At 36.3% G+C, this 24,625-nt stretch overlaps 1 protein-coding gene across 18 annotated transcripts in view; it reads left to right on the top strand.

Moving 5' to 3' along the window:
• Nucleotides 1-5,221, top strand: part of KCNC2 (potassium voltage-gated channel subfamily C member 2) — a 168,852-nt gene extending 163,631 nt beyond the window's left edge. For 5 of the 18 annotated variants that reach the window (XM_034936235.3, XM_034936232.3, XM_003832898.5 and 2 more), the window contains one exon: nt 1,486-5,221. In XM_034936235.3, coding sequence (XP_034792126.1) covers nt 1,486-1,562 — 77 coding nt within the window. In that variant the 3' untranslated portion in view covers nt 1,563-5,221. The remainder of the gene's footprint in view (nt 1-1,485) is intronic. The other 13 variants (XM_008958375.4, XM_034936233.2, XM_008958367.3 and 10 more) reach the window with 7 other exon arrangements.
• The last annotated feature ends 19,404 nt before the right edge of the window (nt 5,222-24,625 follow it).

Below are 24,625 nucleotides of genomic sequence, written 5' to 3'. Positions count from 1 at the left end.
GTTACTGGCATGAACACTATAAAACTGCCAAAGAGAATTTTATCTTTCTGGGGGTCTTGTAGGAGCAAGGAGATTGTAGAGAACAGAGTTGTAAATCTGTATGATGATGTATAATTATTAACAGCCCATTTAGTTCATGCATATTCACCACTTTGCCTTTAATCAAAGCCAATCAATGTTTATCGTCTAGTTTACATTTTTAGGTTATACAGTCAACTTCGATGGCATAGGATAATTTTTTCCTACAATTCCCAAAGTTATATTTTCAGTCACTTTTCAGAAGAGCAGTAATAACTAACCCTCTGTGTATGTGAAAATTTCTATTTAGGGACAAATTACTTGCAATTCTTAAATATTATTCCAGATATCCTCCCACTATTCCATCATTCACCAACATAAAATGAAATATATACCACCTCCCATGTTTTATAGCTCAGAATACTAACAAAACATTGGCAGATAATTATTTAATTAGCAGAGACTATGTGATAGAGAACATTTATCATAGTTAATGGATGACATAAATTTCTATCTACAAAATTTCTAAGAAAGCAACTAGTCTGCTGAAGGTTAATGTGTGTGCATTTTGTGAGGGGAGGGGAATGTTCATCGTTTTCTTTTCTTATCCAGTCCAGCTTCACCTCATAAGAGAGCTTTACCCCATAAGAGAGCTGTTACTGCAATCCATACCTATGTCTGTCTTGGCATCTCATACATAAAATAATCAGATACATCACTTTTTCTCTTCCAATGAAAAGAGGAAAGCTATCCATGGCTTCTTCTCTGGAAGTTCCATGAAAAGATTGAATTAAAGACGAATAGCTGAAAGGTACATAAAGAAAAACAATGGACCCATTTTTTTTTTTCTCACACACTCATCGAGGACACTGAGGTCTGATTAGAATCCAAAAAGTAAGTCATATAGTGTAAGGGAGGCAAGTAGTCCACTAGAATTGTATCTACTTGCTCAATTTTGGTTGCCAAAAAAGAATTTCATTTTCCTGTTCTATAACAATTTTTCAAGAAGCTGTCAGAATATTCATCTCCAAAGCTTTGTAGTATGACTACTTTTTCAGTCAATAGTTGCCCTGCTTTAAGATATTTCACTTCAAAATTTATACTAGGTGCTTTCCACCTCGTTTAACTGTCTCTAATATTTTGTAATAAAAAATACTAAAATATGCAAATATTTCCAAAGGTGACCTTGATAGGGTTGCTTAAGTAGCTAAGGAATAAGACTAAAGTTTATGAGAGCATCTTTTATTTTGTAAGTTCGTAGCTATCATGAACAAAATATCAAGGTGTGATATAATAGAAAGAAAAGATGAATTAACACCAAATTATTCTCAATTCCTGGGTGGGAAGGTCGGGGGTGGAAATCAGCTGAAAACATCATGTAATCAAATTCAAACTTATTTCACTGAAATTATGACTTAATTTATATTTCATTCATTTTCTTTTTTTCCTTTACTTTTCTTACCCAAGGAATTAGAAATGGGCATTCCATCCTACATCACCTGGATAATGGCACCAAATGCCATTATTTAAGCATCATCTTTTAACCCTATAAAGCTGGAAGATTAAATATGCTGGAAAAAGAGTTGTCCATTTAAACTTAAGTATGCTTTATTGGCTTAGGAAATAAAAAATGAAAAGAGAAAAAGTAGCCTACTTATTTCTCTTTTTTTTCAAGAATACATTCTGAAATTTAAAAATATTAGTCAAGCTTATATCTTACTTAAGTTGCTTTGCCTAATTCTTAAATGAGTTCTAGTATTCTATATGCCAAAATTATATTAATGCTAACTATAATCTGGGAAAAAATAGATTTTGAAGTATTGTAACAATAATTTGTGATGGCTGGTTTAATCTTTTCAAAATGGCAACTACAGTGAGCTTCATTTTTTTAGAGTTATAAATTGTCTCAATATTAAATTCTTTGTAAACAAATTCTTCTTTGAGCTTGAAAGTAGCACTATTGATTTCCCTGCATGGTATTATTTGTCTGTCTATATTCTGGTTGAATTCAACTGATGTCTGTGCATTTTTTCATAAAAGGATATGAAAAATCCCGAAGCTTAAACAACATAGCGGGCTTGGCAGGCAATGCTCTGAGGCTCTCTCCAGTAACATCACCCTACAACTCTCCTTGTCCTCTGAGGCGCTCTCGATCTCCCATCCCATCTATCTTGTAAACCAAACAACCAAACTGCATCAGTCGGCTAAATTGTATTAATTCAAGTGCTGTTTACCCCATAATGGAAATAATTAAATGTAGAGTTACTCCAGGCTCCATTAATACAGTATAAATCTTGCATGATACTACAATTTGAAGTCAGAAATGCCACTTGGGTAGCTAATGAATCTTACCCAGGCTTTAAAGATTGTCTAAAGTAGTGCTAAGATTTCTCCTATTAATTGCCCTGATATCCTTTTGCAATAAAATGACAGATAGTGTCAGATATTGACCAGTGCACTAATATATAAACATACCTTCAGGGAGATATATTTAAAACAGTGTGCTTCCAAATGCCAACCACTTCATTGGAACTTTATTTCTTGTGACTGTAAACCATTCTGAAGATGTCTGGGATCCTATCTTGATTGCACACGACATGACTTGTGTCAGCTCATTTGCATGGACCATCTTGTCTCTATCACCTGAAAGCAATGTTGCAGAGTTCGGGGACTGTGGATAGCTCAGGATATGTGTACTTGCATCGAACCATCCTGCTGATATGAAAGCATTGGTCGACTGTTCTGCATGTTGAATTGTGGGGCAGGGAGGGCACTTTTCTCCTTGACATTTTTTTCTTATTATTTGAAAGAAATATATGTTTTAAATAGTTTAATTTCTTGATTGATTTACTTTTCTTCAAAAATGCTGTATTGGAGTTCTGAATGTCTCTGGTTGTTTGCACACAGATAACTGCAAAGAGGTTGTCATTACTGGTTACACGCAAGCCGAGGCCAGATCTCTTACTTAATGACTTGGGGAAGGCACAAAACATGAGAGAAAGGTAACTGCCAGCCAGGCTTGCATTGTTTAGCCAGAAATTGCTGCTTGGTTCTAGACTCTTTAAAAAAAAAAATACCCAGTGTTTGTCATCATTTTCAGAGGCAGAGTGCCAAATATCACCCAAAGCTCTTGTGTCTTTTTTTTACCCCCTTATTTTATTTTTATTTATTAATTTTTTTGTGCAAACATCAAATGTCACTGGTGTTCACAGAAGGCTTTTTTGACTAGCCTTAAATTCCTGAGTCAAAAGATTAATCAGATTTTCAGGCAGTGTTTAATCAGGTGCTTTGTCCTGTATGTTGTTCTTGTCTGTCTTAGCTCCCTGTCTTTCCTGTATATGCCATCTGTCTCCATGAAGCACAGAAATGCCTCTGTAAGATGTTTATGATTTTAATATTTACTCCCTCCAAACCCGACTCCATACCATTTTTTGCTATTTGGAGCAGGCTCTCTGCTTTGTGTATAAATTAATGATGCCCTGTAGACTACCTAAGTTAATCGGCACTGTGAATCTTTTTGATAAGCAGGGTTTAAGCAGCAATTTCACCATTGCACTTGGTTGCCTGCTGCAGTGTCAGTTTCTACTACCTAGCAACCAGCATTCATTACTACACTCCAGCAAATTCCTTAGGGAGTCATATTCAGTCTGAGTGGAAGAAAGTCTATTTATGCATTCCTATGAATTCAACAGCAATAGCGTGTCTCATGTATTGAGCATGTGAGGGAAGAAAAAGGCCGTAATATAAATAGAGGGATAAATAATATCACTAAGGCATTTGGGAGCCTTGAGATTGCTGATTAGTTCCTATTTCTCATGTTTATTTTTTGTTAGGAAGACAATTGTCACTTTTATTATTGGCCACGAAACATGTATTACTCTATATCCCCAAGTCCTAGAGCATGACCTGCATGTTGGAGATGTTGTACAGCAATGTATTTATCCAGACATACATATATGATATTTAGAGACACAGTGATTCTTTTGATAACACCACACATAGAACATTATAATTACACACAAATTTATAGTAAAAGAATTAATATGCTGTCTGGTGCTGCTGTTATTGACTACAGTGTTGTACAGAATTTATCATGGATTATTGACTGCTGAGAAAGGGACAGTGGAATTTAGCCATACCAAGGACTATACTGGAAACAGACTTCTGCTGCTGAATGTGCCCTGATGTGACCAGGTTGCACTTGGAAGAGATCCTCGCATCTTCATGAGGCACTTAAAGCTTATAAAAGAACTGCGGCTGGAACTCATCTGGTGCTCCCCATGAGAGTGCTCTGCTTGTAGACTGGCCAGTGTCCATGAAACAACTGTAAATACCAACATGTGTGCATGGGTCAACAGTCTTGGCCATTTCTCATCAAAAGAAGCCAAATTCATGATCAACATCTCTGAAGTTTCAAGTAAGGCCCACACTTCTTTGAATTACTCTTCATGGGCCCACATTAGGTTGTGCTGTGAATTACTTAAGGCAGTGATACTGATGTAGTATAGTTTTGTCTTAATTTCCCTTATTTCTACTTCTTTGGTTGAATCTATGAACTTGATTGTATAATTTTCTTATAAATTACTGATGTAATCAGCTTGTCAATTATGTTGTGAAATTGTTAGTATTCATTTATCAAAAATGACCTATGTTTAGTCACATATTTGTGTAGTTCTGGGAAATTGTTATAGCTTAAATGAAACTCACCAACATTATTCATAGTTTAAGTCTTTTATCATTATTACCTCAATTATAAATATTACAAAAACATAATTCTGGCAATGAGAGTATTTTTTTATTCAATGATCAAGGAGCAATGTCAGTATATAGTAGAATAAAATTAAATTATATCCTAAAATGTATATTTTGCATAAAAGAGATATTCTTTAATCAATTACTTTTTTGTGAGTTTTGTGGCAAATGAAGCTTGTACGTGTCTTTAAAACTGTTGTAGATGAAACTGTATAAGATTTTTACATCTTGCTTAATCAATATTTTCAGAGTCTATTAGTTCCCCTGGGATTCTGAATATAACATATAGCCTATTATAAATCCCTGTATCGTGGACCTTTTGTGAACATTTCAAGGCGCATGCACAACCTTGATGATAACCAGTGGAAATGTAACTAACTGAAATGAAGAATAAAAGGCAAATGAGCTGGGGATAAACTTGAATGTTATCTGATTAAATTACTCAAATTATTGTCTTGGCTCTTTTCTTTGTGGTGCAGTTTTCAACAGACTTCACTATTTTTATGTTTTATGGTATCACACCAGGCTCTTGTATGCAATGAAGAATTTGGGATAAAAGGATTTAAAAACATACACAGCTCTAACTATCTATCATTCAAGCGTTAGGCAAATAGCCAGTGTATTCTTCTTCTTTCACCTGCCTATATTTCTCTCATAATTCTGAGATTTTAAAATTACTAAGTATTATGGTATCTGACATTTATAAAGTATTTATGATTAGTGCTGAAATTTTCTTTTTTCCTATAGAGATGGGGGTCTTGCTATGTTACCTAGGCTGTTCTCGAACTCCTGGCCTCAAATAATTCTCCTGCCTCAGCCTCCCGAAGGGCTGAATTTATATTTATATTTTCCAAGTTAATCATTACAGCAATCCTAGAGGCAGATAATTTTGTTTTCATTTTACGGGTGATAAAGTTAAGGATGAGAGAGGCAGAACTGTTCATTTACATTTTTGCCACAGATAATGTTCCCTGTAATACTTTTTTGTGGATTAAATATTTACTGGGCCTCTAGTTGTAAATGCCCTATCAAAGATGGCTTCTGTCTCACCTTTGGGTAACAGGCCTCTCTTTCAGAAGCACATCATACATAGTTGGCCTTCCATTTATATTGTGGGAATACATATAAGTTTACCCTATAAACTTCTATGTCACCATCCAGGGGTAGGAGAGGGGTGAGATAAAAGAAAAAAATACTGGAGAATTCAACACTTTTGACTAAGCAAAGCAAAATCTTTTCTATATCTTTTCTGTGCCTAAAAATGTTCCATGTTGACTCTTAAGAGACTATTAAGAAACAGCTCAGAAAAGGGAATCTGTCCAAATATAATTACTATTAAAATATTTTTAATGATGTCAGGATGTTGGATTTACTGTAAAAAGGAAAAATGTGTAGGAAGAGGAAATAATGCATTGTAATAGATAATAATTGCCATAAAATTTTGATTAAAAATCAGGATTAAAAAGTCATGAATGAAAAGTTAAGACATTCATTTTATCCTTGAAATAAATCACTAGACATACTAATAGAATAGCAAAAATGAACTTATCTTAGACAATGAATATTGTCAGTCTGTAGTGAATATTAACAGGCTACATTACAAAGCAGAGACTTCAGAGGATTTATGACATGCTTGAAGACATTTAGAGCTAAATGAATCTATTAAATTATTGAAATCCATGGAAGTTTCAGATGATTAAAATATGTAGTTAAATTTTTTTCTTACTGAAAAAAATTCTTTCTTCCATCCAATTTCCACTGCCAAAATTTAATTAATTGTTTAAATGCCCAAACATTATTAAACTATAGATATATGCTAATGTTCTGTAATGTGAGCTCAGTGTCATTAATATTGATTTTAAATTTTCTAATTTCCTGTTCTTCGCCAAACTTTGTTCAGAGGATATGATGTGTTTCACTATTCTCTGAAAATAAAATAATTTGATAGAATTAATATTACAAGATTGATTTTATCACACTATCATGTCAAAGTGACCAACGACTGAATATGCAATTTGAATACTAAGATCGTCAAAGGATGTGGCCACCACCATTGTGAATCCCAGATAACCTAACGTTCATTTGTTTAAAAAATATTTCATTTTTTAAAGAAGTTTTAGCCTCGCAGGAAAATTCAGCAGATTTTCATGTAGCTCTGCCCCCGTGCATGCACAACTTCCCCCACTATGGACATTTCACTCTACAGGGGTGCATCTGTTACAATCGAAGAGCCTATAACTACACTGACTCATTATTAATACCCAAAGTCCATAGTTTATGTTAGAGTTCACTATAAGTACTCTACATTCTATGGGTATTGAGAAACGTATAATGACATGCATCCACCATTGTAGTATCATATAGAATAGTTTACCCTAAAAATCCTCTGTGTTAATCCAATTCATCCTTTCTTCCCCTTAATTTTAGCGGGGGTGGGGGGGATCTTTTTACTGTCTCCATAGTTTTGCCTTTTCCAGAATGTCATATAGTTGGAATGGTACAGTATGTATTTTTTTTTTCAGATTGGTTTATTTTACTTAGTAATACACATTTAGGGTTTTTCCATGTCTTTTCATGACTTGATAGCTCATTTATTTTTAGCACTGTATAATAATTGCATTCTCTGGACATACCACAGCTTATCCATTCACCTACTGGATATTGTATTCATCAGGTTTTTCAGAGAAAAAGAACTCATAGAATGAAAATACACCCACCCACCCCCACCCCCCCACATCCCCACATCCCCACATCCTCACACACAATTATGTAAAGAGATTTATTATAAGTGATTGGCTCATGTGATTATGGAGGCTGAGAAGTACCATAATCATAATTTGCTATCCACAAGCTAGGGACCCGGGACAACAAGTGGTATAATTTCAGTCTGAATTTGAAGGCCTGAGAATCAGGAGAACTGATGGTATAAATTCCCATTCAAATCCAAAGGCCTGAGAGGAAGTAGTACTTATGTAAGTCTCAGTCCAAGAACAGAAGACTGACATGCCAGATCAAACAGCCAGGCAGAGAGAGTGGAATCTTTCCTCCTCTACTTTTTTGTTCCATTCAGGCACTCAGATTGGATCTTGCCCACCCACATTGAGAAAGGCAATCTGCTTTACTCAGTCCATTGATTCAAATTCTAATTTCTTCCAGAAACACTCTCAGAGACACACTCAGAAATATTGTTTAACTAGATGTCTGCCCTAGTCAACTTGATGCATAAAATTAACCATCACAAATCCATTCCTTGTCAACTTGGCACTCTTGGCACTTCAAAAGCAGCTCCTTAAACCATAATCTCCAAGTAAAGACAAGAATGAGGTCAAAATTCTGCCTAATGTAGTACAACTATCGCGTTTTTGTCCAAAAGTGTACTAAACCAGAAGAGACGATAAATTCCTTGAGTGATGATTACTCTTCTCTTTAATATCCTATAACTTAAAAATTCTGATACAAAATTAATAGTGCTTAAATACTACAACATAAAGTCAAAATATATCATGTTGCATGATAAAGAAATGAGAGAAAAGAAAACAAAGATTTTATATAAATACATACAATGTATACGTAACAAAATAAGGAGCAAATACTCATGGCAATTACAATTCTGAAATTGACCACATAGCCATAGCTGGTATTTATGACTACCATCTTCCATCACCCATTCTGTATTCCTTTTACCTTCAGCAAGCACCTCAGCTGGTTTACTTGGTGGGGTTACACAAACTTTCTGAACTGGGTTGTTGTAGTTTTCCATTGACCTTAATCACTGGATATGGTAACATTAAAGACACTGTAAAAGATTTTCTGTGTTCCAGCCACATTCTTTCTTGCCTGCATTGCAGAGTAGTAGTCCAATTGTGCATTGGTAGTCAGAGTCAATCACCCCAGCCAGCACAGTAACTCTCTTCTTTGCCTTTTGTTTAACAGGCATGAAGAGTCCAGTGACTGGGCATAAGTCTTAACTTGCATTTCAGTGGAATCGTTGTTTTGTCCCCTGGTGAAAACATTTCTCCCTTTAGAAGTAAGACTTCTAGGCCAGGAGGGCATTCGGTCATGGAAACAGGAAGCAAAAATGTTGTTATTGGGCCACTAGGAGTAAGAGTGAGTGGTGCCACTCTCATTTTCACCCCTTGATTTCTAGACCCATGAATCCTGGCTGTGAAAGAAACAGCACCATATATTGGACGCTAATTCAGAAAATACATAGCCTTCTGGAGAACCTCATTCCAGTCTTACAAGTATTGCTACCTAGCTAGTGCTATAAACTGAGTATCCAAAGGCCATTCACCATTATCTCAGAAACCAGCATTTCAGGATGGTGGGGAACATGGTAAGACCAGTAAATTCCATGAGCATGGGCCCACTGTCCTGCTTCTTTTGTTGGGAAGTGAGTTTCTTGATCAGAAGCAATGCTGTGTAGAAAATGTGTAGTGGATAAGGCATTCTGTAATTCCAGGGATGGTAGTTTAGGTAGAAGCATTGAGTGCAAGGAAGACAAATCTATATCCAGAGTAAATCTGTAATCCAATAAATCCAATAAGAACTAAATGTTGCCCCTCCCATGATGGAAGCAGTCCAGTATAATCAACCTATCACCCAAGAATGAGTTAATCATGGCAGGAAATGGTGCCTTATTGGAGACCAGTGTTGATCTCTGCTGCTGGCAGATTAGACATTCAGCAATGGCCATACCCAGGCTGACCTTGGTGAGTAGAAGTCCATGTTGTTGAGCCCATGTATGACCTACATCCTCACCACCATAGCCACTTTGTTCATGAGCCCACTGAATGATGACAGGAATGGCTGGGGAAATAGACTGACTGGTATCCACAAAATGGGTCATCCTATCCACTTCATTATGAAAATGTTCCTCTGTTGAGGTCACCCTTTGGTGAGCATTCACATGCAACACATTTATCTTCGTTTTTTGCTCATTCAGAAAGGTCCAACCACATATGTTTCCCCAAATTTCCTTGTCACCAATTTTCCTATCATGTTTCTTCTAATTCCCTGACCATCCAGCCACACCATTAGCCACAGCCCATGTATTAGGTTTATAATGACATATTTGGCCATTTCTCTTTCTAAGCAAGGAAAACAACCAGATTTACTCCTGAAAGTTCTGCTCACTGGGAAGATTTCCCTTACCACTGCTCTTCAGGAATGTCCCCGAAAGAGGTTGTAATCCGGCAGCTGTCTACTTTTGGGTGATGTCAACATATCATACAGAACCATCTGTAAACCAGGCCAGAGTTTTCTCTTCCCTTGTCACCGATATTAAGAAACTCCTCAGTAAGACATAGGTGTAGGCAGCTGGGAGAGAGAAGGCAGTGTAGCAGCAGTGGAAACCATGAGCATTTGGCTATTTCTTCATATAACTTAATTGTGCCTCAGGCTCAGTTACTTATACAGCAATTCTATTTGATGATGAAGTGCTGCTGTGGATACCTACCCAGTTCATAATAGGCAGCTCAGGGTGCATGGTAACTTGGTGGTCCATGGTTATGTGTTCAGTCACTACTAATACCCAGTACCAGTCCAAGAGCTGTTTCTTAAAAGGAGAGTAGTTATCTGCAGAAGATGGCAAAGCTTTGCCCTGCAATCTTGAATCTATGCTGTGATTTACCTGTGGTTTCCTGCCAAAGGCTGCAAATAGCATCCCAATCTACCTTTGAATTTGCCATTGAATCTCCTGAATCATATGGCCCAAGTGGCAGAGCAGATTGCCCAGCAGCCTAGACCTGTTGCAAAGCCTTGTCTTTCTGTGTCCCACTCAAAAGTAGCAGTTTTTCAGGTCACTAAGTAAATGGGCAGCAGTAACACATCCCAATGAATGACATATTGCCTTCAAAATCCAAAGAGACCCATTATATATTTTGCCTTGTTTGGGATTGTAGGAGAGGCCAGAGGCAACAACTTATTCCTCACCTTAGAAAAGATATCTTGGCACACCATATGCCACTGGACCTCTAGAAATTTCACTTAGGTAGAATGCTCTGAATTTTTGTCAGATTTGTTTACTACTTTCTGACATGAAACTCTCTTTCCAGTAAGTCTGGAGTGGTTGTTACTTCTTGCTCACTAAGTCCAATCAGCATAATGCTATTGATGTAATTGACGCGTGATATTTTAGGGAAGGAAAAGGTGATCAAGATTTCTGCAAAGTAAATTATGACATAGGGCTGGAGAGTATGATATACTCCTGAGGTAGATGGTATGGGTGTGTTGCTGGCCTTGTCAGCGAAAACCAAACAGCTTCTGGTGGGCCTTATTGACAGGGATGAAAGAAAAGGCATTTGCCACATTAACAGTTCTATACCAAGCATTAGGTGATGTGTTAATTTGCTCAAGCAATGAAACTACATCTGATATACCAACTGCAATTGGAACCACTACCTAGTTAAGCTTACAATAATTCACTGTCAGTCTCCAAGATCAATCTTTCTTCTGCATAGGTAAAATAGGAGAGTTAAATGGGGATGTTGGTGGGGATCAGCATCCCAGCATCTTTCTAGTCCCGGATAGTGGGACTAATCTTTGAAATTCCTACAGGAATGCAATGTTGCTTTCAGTTTACTGGCATTTCTAATGGCTTCCAATTACTTTTCCCACCATAATAGCCCTCACTCCACATATAAGGGAGCCAGTTATTGAGTATACCTATTCCAATTGTGCATTCTGAGTCTGTATAAATAACCAAAGGATGGGGTAAGGGACTTTTCCTGGGCTTACTGTGAGATAGACTTGAGCTAAAGCTTCATCACCTGACTTCAATAACCCATAATATGACTGTTAGACCACAGTGACATTTTATGCCTTCTGGAATTCATGTCAGTTGAGAGCTAGTGTCTAGTATTCTCCAAAAGGTCTGATTATTTCCTTTTCCCCTAGTGCATAGCTACCCTGATAAAAGGTCATAAGTCTCTTTGGGGAAGTCTGGGAGAAAGATCACCAATATAAATTTTTGGTAGTGTACTGGGATCCTTCCTCAAGGGTACCTGGCCTCCCCTTTGTTCAAAAGACTTTGGATATGGGCCAGGCATGGTGGCTCATGCCTGGAAGCCCAGCACTTTGGGAGGTGGAGGTGGGCAGATCACTTAAGATCAGGAGTTTGAGACCAGCCTGACCAATATGGTGAAACCTGTCTCTACTAAAAATATAAAAATTAACCAGGTGTGGTGGCACATGCCTGTAATCCCACATACTCGGGAGGTTGAGGCAGGAGAATTGCTTGAACCAGGGAGGCAGAAGTTGCAGTGAGCCGAGATCGTGCCACTGCACTCCAGCCTGGGCAATGGAGTGAGAAAGACTTTGGGTCTGTAAACTGGATCAACTCTGGGAATTGGTTGATAAGAAGTGCCTCTGTCTTAATGTTTCAGGTTAGACTTTACTTCTTTCACCTAAAACTTTTCTGTTTATATAGATCAAGTAACAATTTGGTAGGAATAAATAGGAATATTTATTTCATTTCTAGGAACACCATGATAAACGAGCCAATGCAATAGGTGTGTAGGAGCCAGACTATTCTTATTGCTGCTTTGACTCTGCCTTTCACTATGGCAACTACACCTACCTTTCCATTGATGACTGAGTGCCACCACTTTAAACATTCCACCCTGGAATCAGTTGCTTCCATTGCATTTAGGATTCCTGATTCAGTGGCTGTAGTTCCCACCCCACGGTCTTGCCTACAGAAAAGAGAGATCACAGAATACTTCAAGAATACCATGGCTCCCCTCACAAATTTTGTTCTCATGCTAGTAGAGAAAGATATATCTTCTGGACCCTTCCAGTGTAAATGAGTAGATCTGCAATGACAAAATCCCATCTAACATTCAAGTCTTCCAAAGCCTTTAAATTCCTTCCTCTACATTAAACCAAGGCTGGTCTGGCATTTCTAATTTGCTCACTGCAGGTTATGAGGTCCATGTTTTAGCCAACCAACCAATAAAACTGTTAGAATCCTTTTTAATTTCCACAAGCATCAACATTAAATGCAAAATCTCTGCTTAGTGATCTTATATCATTAAATTTGGCCTGATCTAACTTTATGTTGCTTCCAACATTATCCCATACTCTTAATATCCATTTCTACATACATGTTCCCTGGTTTCTTCTTGCAGAAATTAGAAAACTCAAGTAGTTCTTTTGGAGTGTAGGACAATTCTTCATTGGTCACACTTTGTACCTTACCTTTGGAGATCTGCTGAGATTTGTGAGTAGTTACAGGTCTAGAAGAAAGAGGGCTGGTGGGGGTTTGGCTTGAAGAAAGTCAGCAACGTCTTGCATGGCAACTGCCTCAGAGAAGGTCATTATGGATTCCTCAGGCAATGCAGGATTCATTTCCTCAGACAAGGAAAGAATGGAAAGGCTGATACTGCTGGGAGTTGGGAGGACATTTCTGCTAGGAATGGGAGGTCACTCTTCCTGCAGGTAGGGGACACATTTCTCACTGGCAAAGAAGACTCAGAATTTAGGGGCTTGATGTTCTCAGCTTCATCAGTGTTTTCCCACATGTTACCATCCCAATTTACAGGATCCTATTTTTTCCCAATTAGGGAAAAAATGGAGTTCAGTTTCCATTGTAGTTCAGCCAGTCACAGGATGAGATTCTTCATTTGATTTTCAGCAATTTCAATCTTATAGCTACAGTAGATAAGGGTCTCCTTCAGTGGACACCTGGAAGCTTTCAGGTCATTTATGTGGTACTTGAGCTAGAAGTTTGAATCTCTGTGATCATCCTTTTGTTTCCCTGCCTTTTCAGTCACATTAGTAGCAATCAGCCAACCTCATTGTATTTGTTAGTTTTCCAAAAATTCTGGAAAGTATTAAACACACAGTCACCCAGCTCTTTGCTTCTTATAAGTGGTTGACTAAGAATACTGTATGTAGATAGTTTGTGTATCTCTCAGCAGTTGATGCCATGGAACATCGATGCTCTCTTTACTACTGAAAATAGTCTTCACATCTTCAAACCCAATCAGATTAGAAAGTCAGCTCCCAAAATCCCAGAACTAATATACAAAACTTATTCTTAAAATTCTGTTCCTCTAGAACCACCTTCAGTAATAGAGTCTACATTAGTCAAGGTTTTCCAGAGAAACAGAACCAACAGGAGATTATATATATATATATATATATATATATATATATATATATATATATAGATTTATTATAAGAAAGTTGCTCACATGGTTATAAAAGGCTGAGAAATGTCATGTTTGTATGCCAGAGACCCAGAAAAGCCAGTAGACTAGTTTTAGTCTGAGTTTCTGAGTCTAAAGTCTTGAGAGCCAAGAGTGCTGATTGTATAAGACCCAGTTAAAGGCCACAGAAGATCAATGTTCCAGATCAAAAAGTCAAGAAGAGAGAGTGAATTCTCATTTCTTTCATCACTTTTGTCTTTTTAGGCCCACAAAAAATTGGATGATACTTGTTCACATTGGAGAAGGCAACTTACTTTGTTTAGTCTATTAATTCAAATGCTACTGTCTTCTGGAAACACCCTCAGAGACTTACCTAGCAATATTATTTAACCAGATATCTGGGCATCCAGGCAAGTTGACAAGTTGACACATAAAATTAGCTATCACAGACATCTTGCTGCTATAAATATCTGTGTTCAGGTTTCTGTGTGGAAATAAAATTTCAACTTATTTGGGTAAATAACAAGGAGCACAATTTCTGGATCATATGGTAACAGTCGGTTTAGTTAATACTCATGTTTTTTATTTGATTCTCTTAAACAGTTAATGAAACTGCAGTTCTCTAATTTATCTTCTCAAGTGTGGGTCGTGTACACCACACATGAGTTATTTATAAATTTGTCACTTCAGTTGAAGATATAAATATGTTGGTTCATTATCCACAGAAGATTCTTTCTCTTTAAAACAAATAAGATTTTTTCCCACAAAATAGTAAAAGCTCTCATAAAAATTAATAAAAGGGAAAAAACTAACTATAATTCAGTAATTTTCCACTTTACAAACCAAATGTTTTCAATTCGTCAATTTGCCTTTTTCCCTTTTGTAGTCTCGTTTTATTTTATTAACTTGTGTGTGTGTGTGTGTGTGCGTGTGTCTGTGTATTTAACATCACATAATCCATGCTTCAATTTTGTCTCCATCTACCTTTATAATCTTACTTTATTCTTTGCTCACAGACTGTGCTGTAACTATTTTCAACCTGATAGAAGCACACTTGAACAGTTGAATGATGAATCTCTGCATTGAAAAACTCCATCTAATGTATTGGTCTCTAATCCCAGCTCTATGTTAAAAAAAATGTTGCTGCTGTTTAAAAATACAGATCCTTGTATGCAACCTTTAACTTCTGAAATTAAGGGCTTCTAGGGATGAGGCCTAGGCATATACATTATTTTAAAAATAAGTTTTATCTATGTGTATTATTAACAAATAAGCAAAACAAAAAAGAAGAAAAAAAATTTCCACATGTATTTTTCTTATTTAGCAAGGCCTATAATGGAAGACAGATCCTTGAAATTACAACGAACAGAATAGTATTCTTTCTGAAATAATTTTCTCAAATTGATACATTTTCTTAGTAATTAAAATTTTGAAAGGATGCATATTATCCGAGTAGATTGTTGTTCCCTACTTATTCATTCCCCTAAGTCACTCATAATTTCTATTTCTTTTTTCTCCTTCCCATTATATGTAAGAAGGCATTGACCACTTTCCATATGTCCACTTTATTTTATTTTTTGGCAGGATTTTTCCTGAAAATTATTCCAAGGATGAAATTATTGGGTCAATAAATATAAAAAAATCATGACCAAAATTTAAAAACTAATCATATCAATGTTACATTTCACCAGCAGTAGATGAAATTAAAATAATCAGGACAATTTCTTAACTCTATTATGATTTGAAAATACATTGTTTTGTTTAGAGTAATTTTGTGCATGTGATAAAATATCACATCAATGTCATATATTTTGGCAGTGATCACTTATTAATGGTGTTTGATTAAGTTCAAAATATAGAAACTGAGTGGAACCATTACAGACTTTAAAAATATCATGCTCCTGTGTACCATATAGGTTAGCTAGTCATTTACTAGCAGGCCAAATATTTTTAATAGGACATTTATTTTACAACTACCAAATTTGATTCTAAATTTGAGACAACAGTATTTGTAAAATAATGTCAATGTGTTATAAGTTGATACAACTTATATTTTCATTTTCAAGTATTTTTTACAATAAAAATTATATAAGGAAATTTCATGTAACTCAAAATCAAGTAACCTACTTTTTGGGGAAAATGTTTTTGGATCTTTTTTAAATCTGTTAAGCACTTAAAATTTTTCCTATAAGCCAGGAAGATCTATCATCACAATAAAATGATAAAAATACTTTGGCATTAGTGAAAATTTTACTTTTAGTACTGGTAAAAAGTGATATGAAATAAGTAAAAATACAAGTATATGAAAACAATTCATAACATAATCTGAATATTGTGGTTCCTGAAACCTTTCTTTAATCAATTCCCTCAGTGTTTTAATTTACTTCCTTTTGAGATCTTTTAGGGATGATCTAAAATGTTACTTAAATCTAATTCTTTCTTAATGGCCAAGAGAAGCTATATTATTCTTAGTTTCTTGATCAAAAACAAAAGAAAAACAAGCCAATAACTTGTAACTTTATTGCAAAGAATTAAGTATGAAGTTAGTACCTGAGGACTGACTGTGTGTGTGTGTGCGTGTGTGTGTGTCTGTGGCTGTGTGTGTGCAAATTTTTTCCTTCAGATCTTTCATTTTGCCATGGTTTCTCTGGCAATAAAGGGCACTAGTTTAAATGCTCTACATGATGTTCTTCCTATATCAATAGCTGTTCGTTATCACACTGGGTACTGGCAGGATTCTGGAGAGATGGCTGGTAGAGATCTCCAGAAGCTAAGATAATAATGCAAGCTTGCTTGTGCGCGCACACACACAGACACACAGCTGGATATACAGTCAAAGAGAGGACACAAGATTAAGCAGCAGATATAGAACATTGTCTGAAGTAAGGTCTTTTAGTGTGAATTAAAAAAAATAAGCTGAAAGTAAAGAAATAATTCTATCATTCTGCTTCATGAACTATGTTAGAATAAATTCAGCGTAAAGTATCAGAGACATTCTTTTCACTGGGAACTCTGAAGGTTTGCAATGCCTAACAGGGAGGCAGGAGAAGAAATCATCAATTTTCACATTTCTTATAAAAAAATGAATTTAGACAAATTTTTCTGTTACTATTTTCTTGTAGTTTTGACAAACAGACATTGTTTCTTTACATTTACATTACTATGATGTTAAATGCTTTCAAAATCAACTAGTGACTGTCAACATATAAAATATTGCTGGGTTTACATTTATTTTTGTAAAATGTGTTCACGTAAGTTTTTTTTGTCTCATTTGTTACAAGAGCACAATATAATGATATAATTTTACAGAGAACATATTACCTGTTAATGTGAAACTCCTTAATGTCACAAATTAGATTATGTTAAAATAATTAATTTGGAAGTCATTAGGCTGAAACAGTTTCAGTGGGTTGGGTTCCTATGTAAACCAAAACCCAACTCAGGGTGAACGGTCAAAGCCAAGGAAAGCAGAATTTAAGCTTAACTAATCAATAACAGCTAACTAACCTCTACCTCGAGACTCTTCTCTCTAACCAATCATTTTCGTTGTCTTGCTTCTATCTGTCTATCTAGGTGTCTGTCTTTATACCTTGTAAAAGTTTCCCCCCTTGGACTTTTGGTGGAGCCCTGAATGACTTGCATTTTGGCGCTTCCCGATTCATGAATTCCTGTTTGCTTAAATAAAATCTTTAAAATTTTAATGTGCCTGGGTTATTATTTTTTAGAAATCCCTAGGACAAATGTCATTATGAGATTTATTTTTCAAAATTAAATGTTTTAAGCTTAGATCTATCTACTTATTTTTTGGACCCAATAATTCTATTCATAAGAACGATTACATTATGTCAAAATAATAAGGTGGGGGAAAAAAACTGTATGCCTTTGGTAGCAACTTTCCCTGACACCAAATACATGGCTAAGTATTAATACGTATTTTGTGGGAAAAGGGTACACAGAATTAATATTTGGCTGATGAAAAAGTAATCGCACTTTTTGCCATTACTTCATGGCAGTGAAAAACTCCATTACTTTATGGCAAAAACTGTGATTGCTTTTTCACCAACCTAAAAATTAGAAAGCATTCCCTGACATGTGGTCCACTAGAGAGCCACAGGCAGAACTTTCTACAGCTTCACACCAACTATCAAAATAATTCTTCATCTAACTTAACCAGGTTAAATATGAGACTGTTTCATGTTACCTAAAAAATTTGAACTACCATTGCTAGTAATCAGCAAGATGGCTTTAATGTTCTTCTCAGCTAGAATAAACTTTCGACAAGTTTCTTTTTTACTGTAGGCTCCTTGCTTTCCTTTTCTTAAATTACTTACTTCAGAAAACTTGCAAGTGTAAATGATTTCCCTGTCCCTGTGAAATGTGAGTCTTTTCCTAACCTCTTGTCAGTTTTATAACTAAGAAATGTCTTTCTCAGGGATCTGGGAGCCAAGCTTTTGGAATATAATTATCAAGAAAGATAGGGCTCCTATCTTCCAGTTTCTGTGGGAATGCAGGAGCCAACTTCAATAAATACCTATCATCAAACACAGATGGCCTGATCAAAATGATCATCCTCAAACTAACATTCTCCAGTACTTTTCTGCTAGTTCATCCCAGCACTTAAAAGCTCTCCCATTTCTCTTATAGTGGAGTTGAGTTCAATCTCTCTTTATCACTCCAGTAGTCTTGACTCCCACTGCAAGACCATTGAATAACATCTTCCTTGACTGTTTAACTGATCTGAGGCAATTTTCTTTGACAGTTCTTTGATAGCCATTTTAAGTTTTGGCTAATCAAAAATTTAAGGATCTACAGGGACTGGTGAGGGTGGGGAGAAATCCCAGCTAATCTATAAGCTACTTTAATTTAGAATTCTTTTTGTTGTTGTTGTTTTTTTTGAGACGGAGTCTTGCTCTTTCGCCCAGGCTGGAGTGAAGTGGTGTGATCTCAGCTCACTGCAAGCTCCGCCTCCCAGGTTCACGCCATTCTCCTGCCTCAGCCTCCAGAGTAGCTGGGACTACAGGCGCCCACCACCACGCCTGGCTAATTTTTGTGTTTTTAGTAGAGACCGGGTTTCACCGTGTTAGCCAAGATGGTCTCAATCTCCTGAGCTCGTGATCCGCCCACCTCGGTCTCCCAAGGAAATAGACTTTTAAAAGTTCTTAGTACTATCATAAATATTGGAAAGTCATTAAAAATAAGTTACTTGCTTTCTGTTTTGAAACAGTTCAGTCCCCTCTTTTTCAGATGACTAAATTTACAGGAAACTGCAAGTAAACTAAGTTGCTGTCATTCATCCTTTTTCACTTTACTGCCAGGAAACTTGCTAAAAAGATGCCGTTAGGCCTGCTCTTTTTCTGGACATTGTCCCTTAGCGCTCTTCAGCAAGCATTTATCACTGTATCTCCACTGCCTGGCACACTCCCAGGCCCAGGCTTTCAGAAGATTCTTAACATATATTTGTTGAATTGAACCGTTACCTAGGCTGATTTTTCTGAAATTTACATCCCGCCATGTTCTCCCCTAGATGTTCATATGTCAACCTCAGAACAAAACACAAAGTTTTTAAAGCCTGCCACTCAAGACATTTTATGATTTTGCCCCTTCTTACCTGTAGAGGGTCAACTATTAATGCTTTTATACAATTCTTTCTTTTAGTATCTGCAGAGCCTAATGAAATGATTGGAATATAATAGACCCAGTTTTTATCATCATCTGCGGACTCCTTGCTGCCCTGACTCACCCATTGGACTGAACCTTCCCAGGCACTAACCAGTGTCGTTAATTCACTTCCATTTGCCACTGACTCTATGGTTAGTATATTTCAAAGCTTTTGTATGTTTCTTTAATCTTTTTCAACAGCAATGCCCGAGTTAGTTCCCAAAGCCAGAAATTCGCATTCATCATCTCCCCTGGTGCCCCCTCCCCCTGTAACAAGCACAAGTAATTGGGTCCTGTTGTAGATAAGCATACTTAACCTGTGGTAAAGTAAATGGGTTTTAGAGTCTAAACATGTATGAGTTGGAATCTTGTTATCATCCTTTACCACCTATGTGACTTCTGGCTATGTGTACTGGCTCATGCCTATAATTCCAGCACTTTGGGATGCTGAGGCAGGACTACTTGAGTCCAGGATCAAGACTAGCCTGGGCAATACAGTGAGACCCTATCTCTACAAAAAATAAAAAAATTAATTCCCCAGGCATAGTGGTGCACACCTGTAGTTCCAGCTACTTGGGAGGTTGAGGCAGGAGGATCAGTTTTGACCAGGAAGTTGAGGCTGAGTTAAGCCATGATTGCCATTGTACTCCAGCATGGCAGAGCAAGACACTGTCAAAAAAAAAGACCTTGTAATACTTACATTATAATTTTGTTATGAGTTCTGAATGAGATGATGTGTGTAATATATGTAACAGAGTATTGTGTACAGAAAGTCTTCTGTATAACTATGAACTGCTATTATGATTATAATTATCATGTTATAATTGATTGTTTTTACACATAATTTTTATAGTTTAGCAACTTGTAATTTTTTTCTCTAGTATTGATTTTCTTTCTGGTAGTTATAATTGAACACAAATTTTGGCAAGAGTTTTTAAACCCATTTCCAATTTCCTTTAAAGAGAATTAAATCCTTCTTTAAAATTTATCCCAGCATCAACATGAACATACTTTCAAATGATGTTCTTATTGTTTACAGACTAAGTCTTCAGAAAGTGGGATATTTACATTTGATAACGATAAATAGAAATTAACAGGATCTATTTGGCAATTTAAAGGTTTGATAAGATTGGAAATTCTTAGCATAATTCTTGAATATTTTACATATCTATAAAATTTTTATATATTAGTATATAAAAAGTCAATTGTATTCTGTAGAGCAGGCTGAAGAGATTCTAATATTACCCCCGGATCACACTAAGATCTCCCAAAATTAACAGAATCTTTTGAATGATATTGGTACATCCGTGGTATCTTGAGGATTCTTTAGAAATCTACCAAATCCCCAGAAGTACCTTGCTTGTCTGGTTCTTTTACGTGAGGAGGTTTTGTTCTGAACTGATTAAAGTAGTTGTTGTGACCACATGGCTATTTGTTCACAATCCTATGCAAAATGGACAACATGCTCTCATTTAGCTTGAGAAGGAGAAAAGCAGTGGGCAGCATTGTTAACAATAGCAGTGACACAAGATGTTGAATTGCTGTTTTCTGAGACAAAAATATGCAAAGTTAAGATAACTCCTGCTTTGAGATTGCAACTTGGCATATTTTTCTTTGAATTAAGAAAGAATAAGCTTTATTTAATGCTTCTGAAGCACATATTTGACTATTTCAGAAATTACATTTTAGAGAATCTACACATCATCTCAAACATTTGATTATTAATCTGTGAAAGATTTAATTATTGAAAAATCTGGCTAGGTGCAAAAAGTGGGTTATTATTATATTTATTTGTTCATGGCTTTACTCCTTAGAAAATAAATTGATGAACTTTATTTTGAATTCTTAGGAAAAAGAATTTATATATATCTCCAATTGGAAATTTCAGGTATGAGGTGGATATATGAACCTGGAGATGAGGTAGACCAGGTAAAAGATCTGGGATGGGGCTGGAGATATACATTTGGGAGATGTAGGCATAAAGATGGTATTTGAAATTATCACAATGGGTGAGATCACCAAGGTGGTGTGTGTGTACAGGAAAGAGAAGAGATCTAAGGACTGATTCCTAGGGCACTTCCACATTGGTAGGTCATGAGAGATTGTCAGAAACAGCAAATGAGATTGAGAATGGGCAAATAGATAGGAGGAAAAGCGAGAGATCTCAAGGATCCGAAAATTTAGAAATAAAATGAATGAAGGACAAAGGAGTAAGAACTGGTAGTTTAATTTAGCAATGAAGAGGTAATTGGCAACCTTGACAAGATCATCATGGCGCATTGTTGAGGGTAAAGTCTGATTAAAATAGTCTTAAGGGTCTGGAGTAGAACTGGAAACAGCACATGTAGACACTCAGGAGATTTTCTACAAAGGGGAACAGAGAAATAGAGGAATTGCAAATGGGAGAAGTAAAGGTAAGTGATTGTTTTTGTTTTCTTTGTTTCCCCTAAGATGGGAAAAATGACAGCATATTTATCTTTATCCAGAAAACAATAAGGCTGCACTTTTAATTTTTTTTTACAAATAAGCTCTGCTTATTTCTGGACAAAAAATGTTTTTAAATTGTACTCTATGAAAACACAATATGGGGACTCTGGACTGAAGGAGATTTCAAGTGGCTAACATAGAGCTGAAAAGGGACTTGTATTTTCTTTTATTTCTGGTAATAATATCTGTTTTCAAATTAAATTTTAGTTTTATCTGTTATTATCTTTAATAGTAGACCTCAAATTTTAAAACATGGGAATTTGTTCTTTGCTATGTAAGCCAACAATATATTGGGTGTGTTGATCATTTAATTGATTGACTGGTAGCTGAGACAGAACCTAGAATTTAAAATTGATCTTTTGAAAGACTAAATCAAATTCTTACCCCAAGATAGGATAGGTTATAGCAGTGTAATTTGACAGATTAACGTGAAAAATGTATCTAGTATCAGCATTTGCTTTCCCTACTCCATTCTTTTCTCTATCTCACCTTTAAGAAGAGATCCCAAATTAGAGATCTAAAAGGCCATCTTTAGTGTATATGTCTAATCTTTCCAAAGGCAAAGAGGATAAGCAAAGTGTTTGGAGAGTAGAGGCTGCATCTACAACTCTGGGGAAGGGTGAAATTCTCCAGGACTGGGAAGGAGACAAGCTCTTGGGGTATTACAAGGGAAAGCAGACACTATGGTCTGAGTGTTTGTGTACCTCCAAAATTCATATGTTGAAACCAAATCACCAATGTGATGGGTATTATGAGGTGGGGCATTTGGGAGTTAATTAAATCGTAAGCAAGAGTCCTTATGAATGGGTCCTTGTAAAAAAAAAAAGGCCACAGAGAATTGCTTTGCTCCCTCTACCACGTGTGGACACAGCTAGAAGGCACCGTCTATAAACCACAAGGCAGCCCTCACCAGACACCAAACCTGCCAATGCCTTGACCCTTTATTTATTTCCCAGCCTCCAGAACAGTGAGAATGCATTTCTGTTGTTCCTTATCTATGTAGTCTATGATATTTTGTTATAGCAGCCCCAAATAACTAAGAAAACAGAGAACTATACATACATTATCACAATATCCCAGAAAGACAGAGCCCTAATTATGGATAATGACTGCCTGATATACCTAGTTAAGTGGGACCATTGGCAGCAGAGCTATCATACTAGATAAGAATCCCCTTAACCAAGTTTGGGGTTTAAATTAGAGATATGTTAAACTACAAGGCAGAATTTTAAAATATCTTAAACAAATAGCTGTTTATTTTTCTGACATAGCATTTAGTTCACAGGTTTTTGGCATTGTCTCAGCCATTTAGCAAAGTCATTAAGGACATGGGCTCTTGCTGTCTCTCTATTCTGCCAACCATAACATGCTGGCTTTTTATATTTTTGTTTTTCATATGGCATCTGTATCTTTAGCCTTACATTGTTGTTCACAAAAGCAGAATAGGAAAGTACCCAGGTTGAAAAGCAATACCAGTGACCTTTTACTTTCAAATCATTGTCCAGACTGTATCACATAGATTACCCAACCCATAGAGGCTGGTAAATTCAGTCTTTAGTGTTGATAGTCTTTTATGTTGGAGAAAAGCAAAAGAGAACAAGGTAGAAAATAAAGGTTGGATCATGCAGCCTATAGCTTCTGTTGCACTTGGTATGTTATCTTCCTTAAGAAATGTCAAGTTGAAATACAAGCATTTCTGCAGCCAACAGTGAGAACAAAAGACCAGGGATCCTTCATTTTCTGAACTGTGTAAGACTCTGGAATCTTCATATCTCAGAGGCAAAAAAGGAGGAATATTTCAACAATGATTGTAGTTGAATTTCATGTCACAGTGGCAGAGAAATGCATACAGTTAGATTTAATTTTGTTGTCAAAATGTAGTCACATGATACCGGTTGCATTTAATTTATGGAGTAAAGATAAAAACCACACTCTTATATTATACTTCTAATAAGGATTCTGATTACCTGGAATAACAACCACAAAACATAATCAGTTACTGATATTTTAATTCATAATGAAGAAGGAAGTAAAGAAATATCTAGGAATTTTCACAGAGGTATTTCGATATCTGTTTATTTTATTAGCATACTGATTGTATTAGTCAGGGTTCCATAGAGGGACAGAACTAATGGAACAGATATATATAGATAAAGGGGAGTTTATTAAGAATTAACTCACACAATCACAAGGTCCCACAATAGGCCATCTGCAGGCTGAGGAGTAAGGAGAGCCAGTCTGAGTTCCAAAACTGAAGAAGTTGGACTCCAATGTTTGAGGGCAGGAAGCATCTAGCACAAGAGAAAGATGTAGGCTGGGAAGTTAGGCCTCTTTTCACATTTTTCTTCCTGCTTATATTCTAGCCACAGTGGCAGTTGATTAGATTGTGCCCACCCAGATTAAGGGTGGGTCTGCCTTTCCCAGCCCACTGACTCAAATGTTAATCTCCTTTGGCAACACCCTCAGTGACACACCCAGGATCAATACTATGTATCCTTCAATCCAATCAAGTTGACACTCAGTATTAACCATCACAAGTACACCCCTTGTCAGCTTGA

Source organism: Pan paniscus, chromosome 10 (assembly GCF_029289425.2).
Source record: "Pan paniscus chromosome 10, NHGRI_mPanPan1-v2.0_pri, whole genome shotgun sequence".
Classification (NCBI taxonomy): Eukaryota; Metazoa; Chordata; class Mammalia; order Primates; family Hominidae; genus Pan; species Pan paniscus.
The sequence above is the reverse complement of the archived record's forward strand: the minus strand, read 5'-3'. Positions and strand labels throughout refer to the sequence as shown.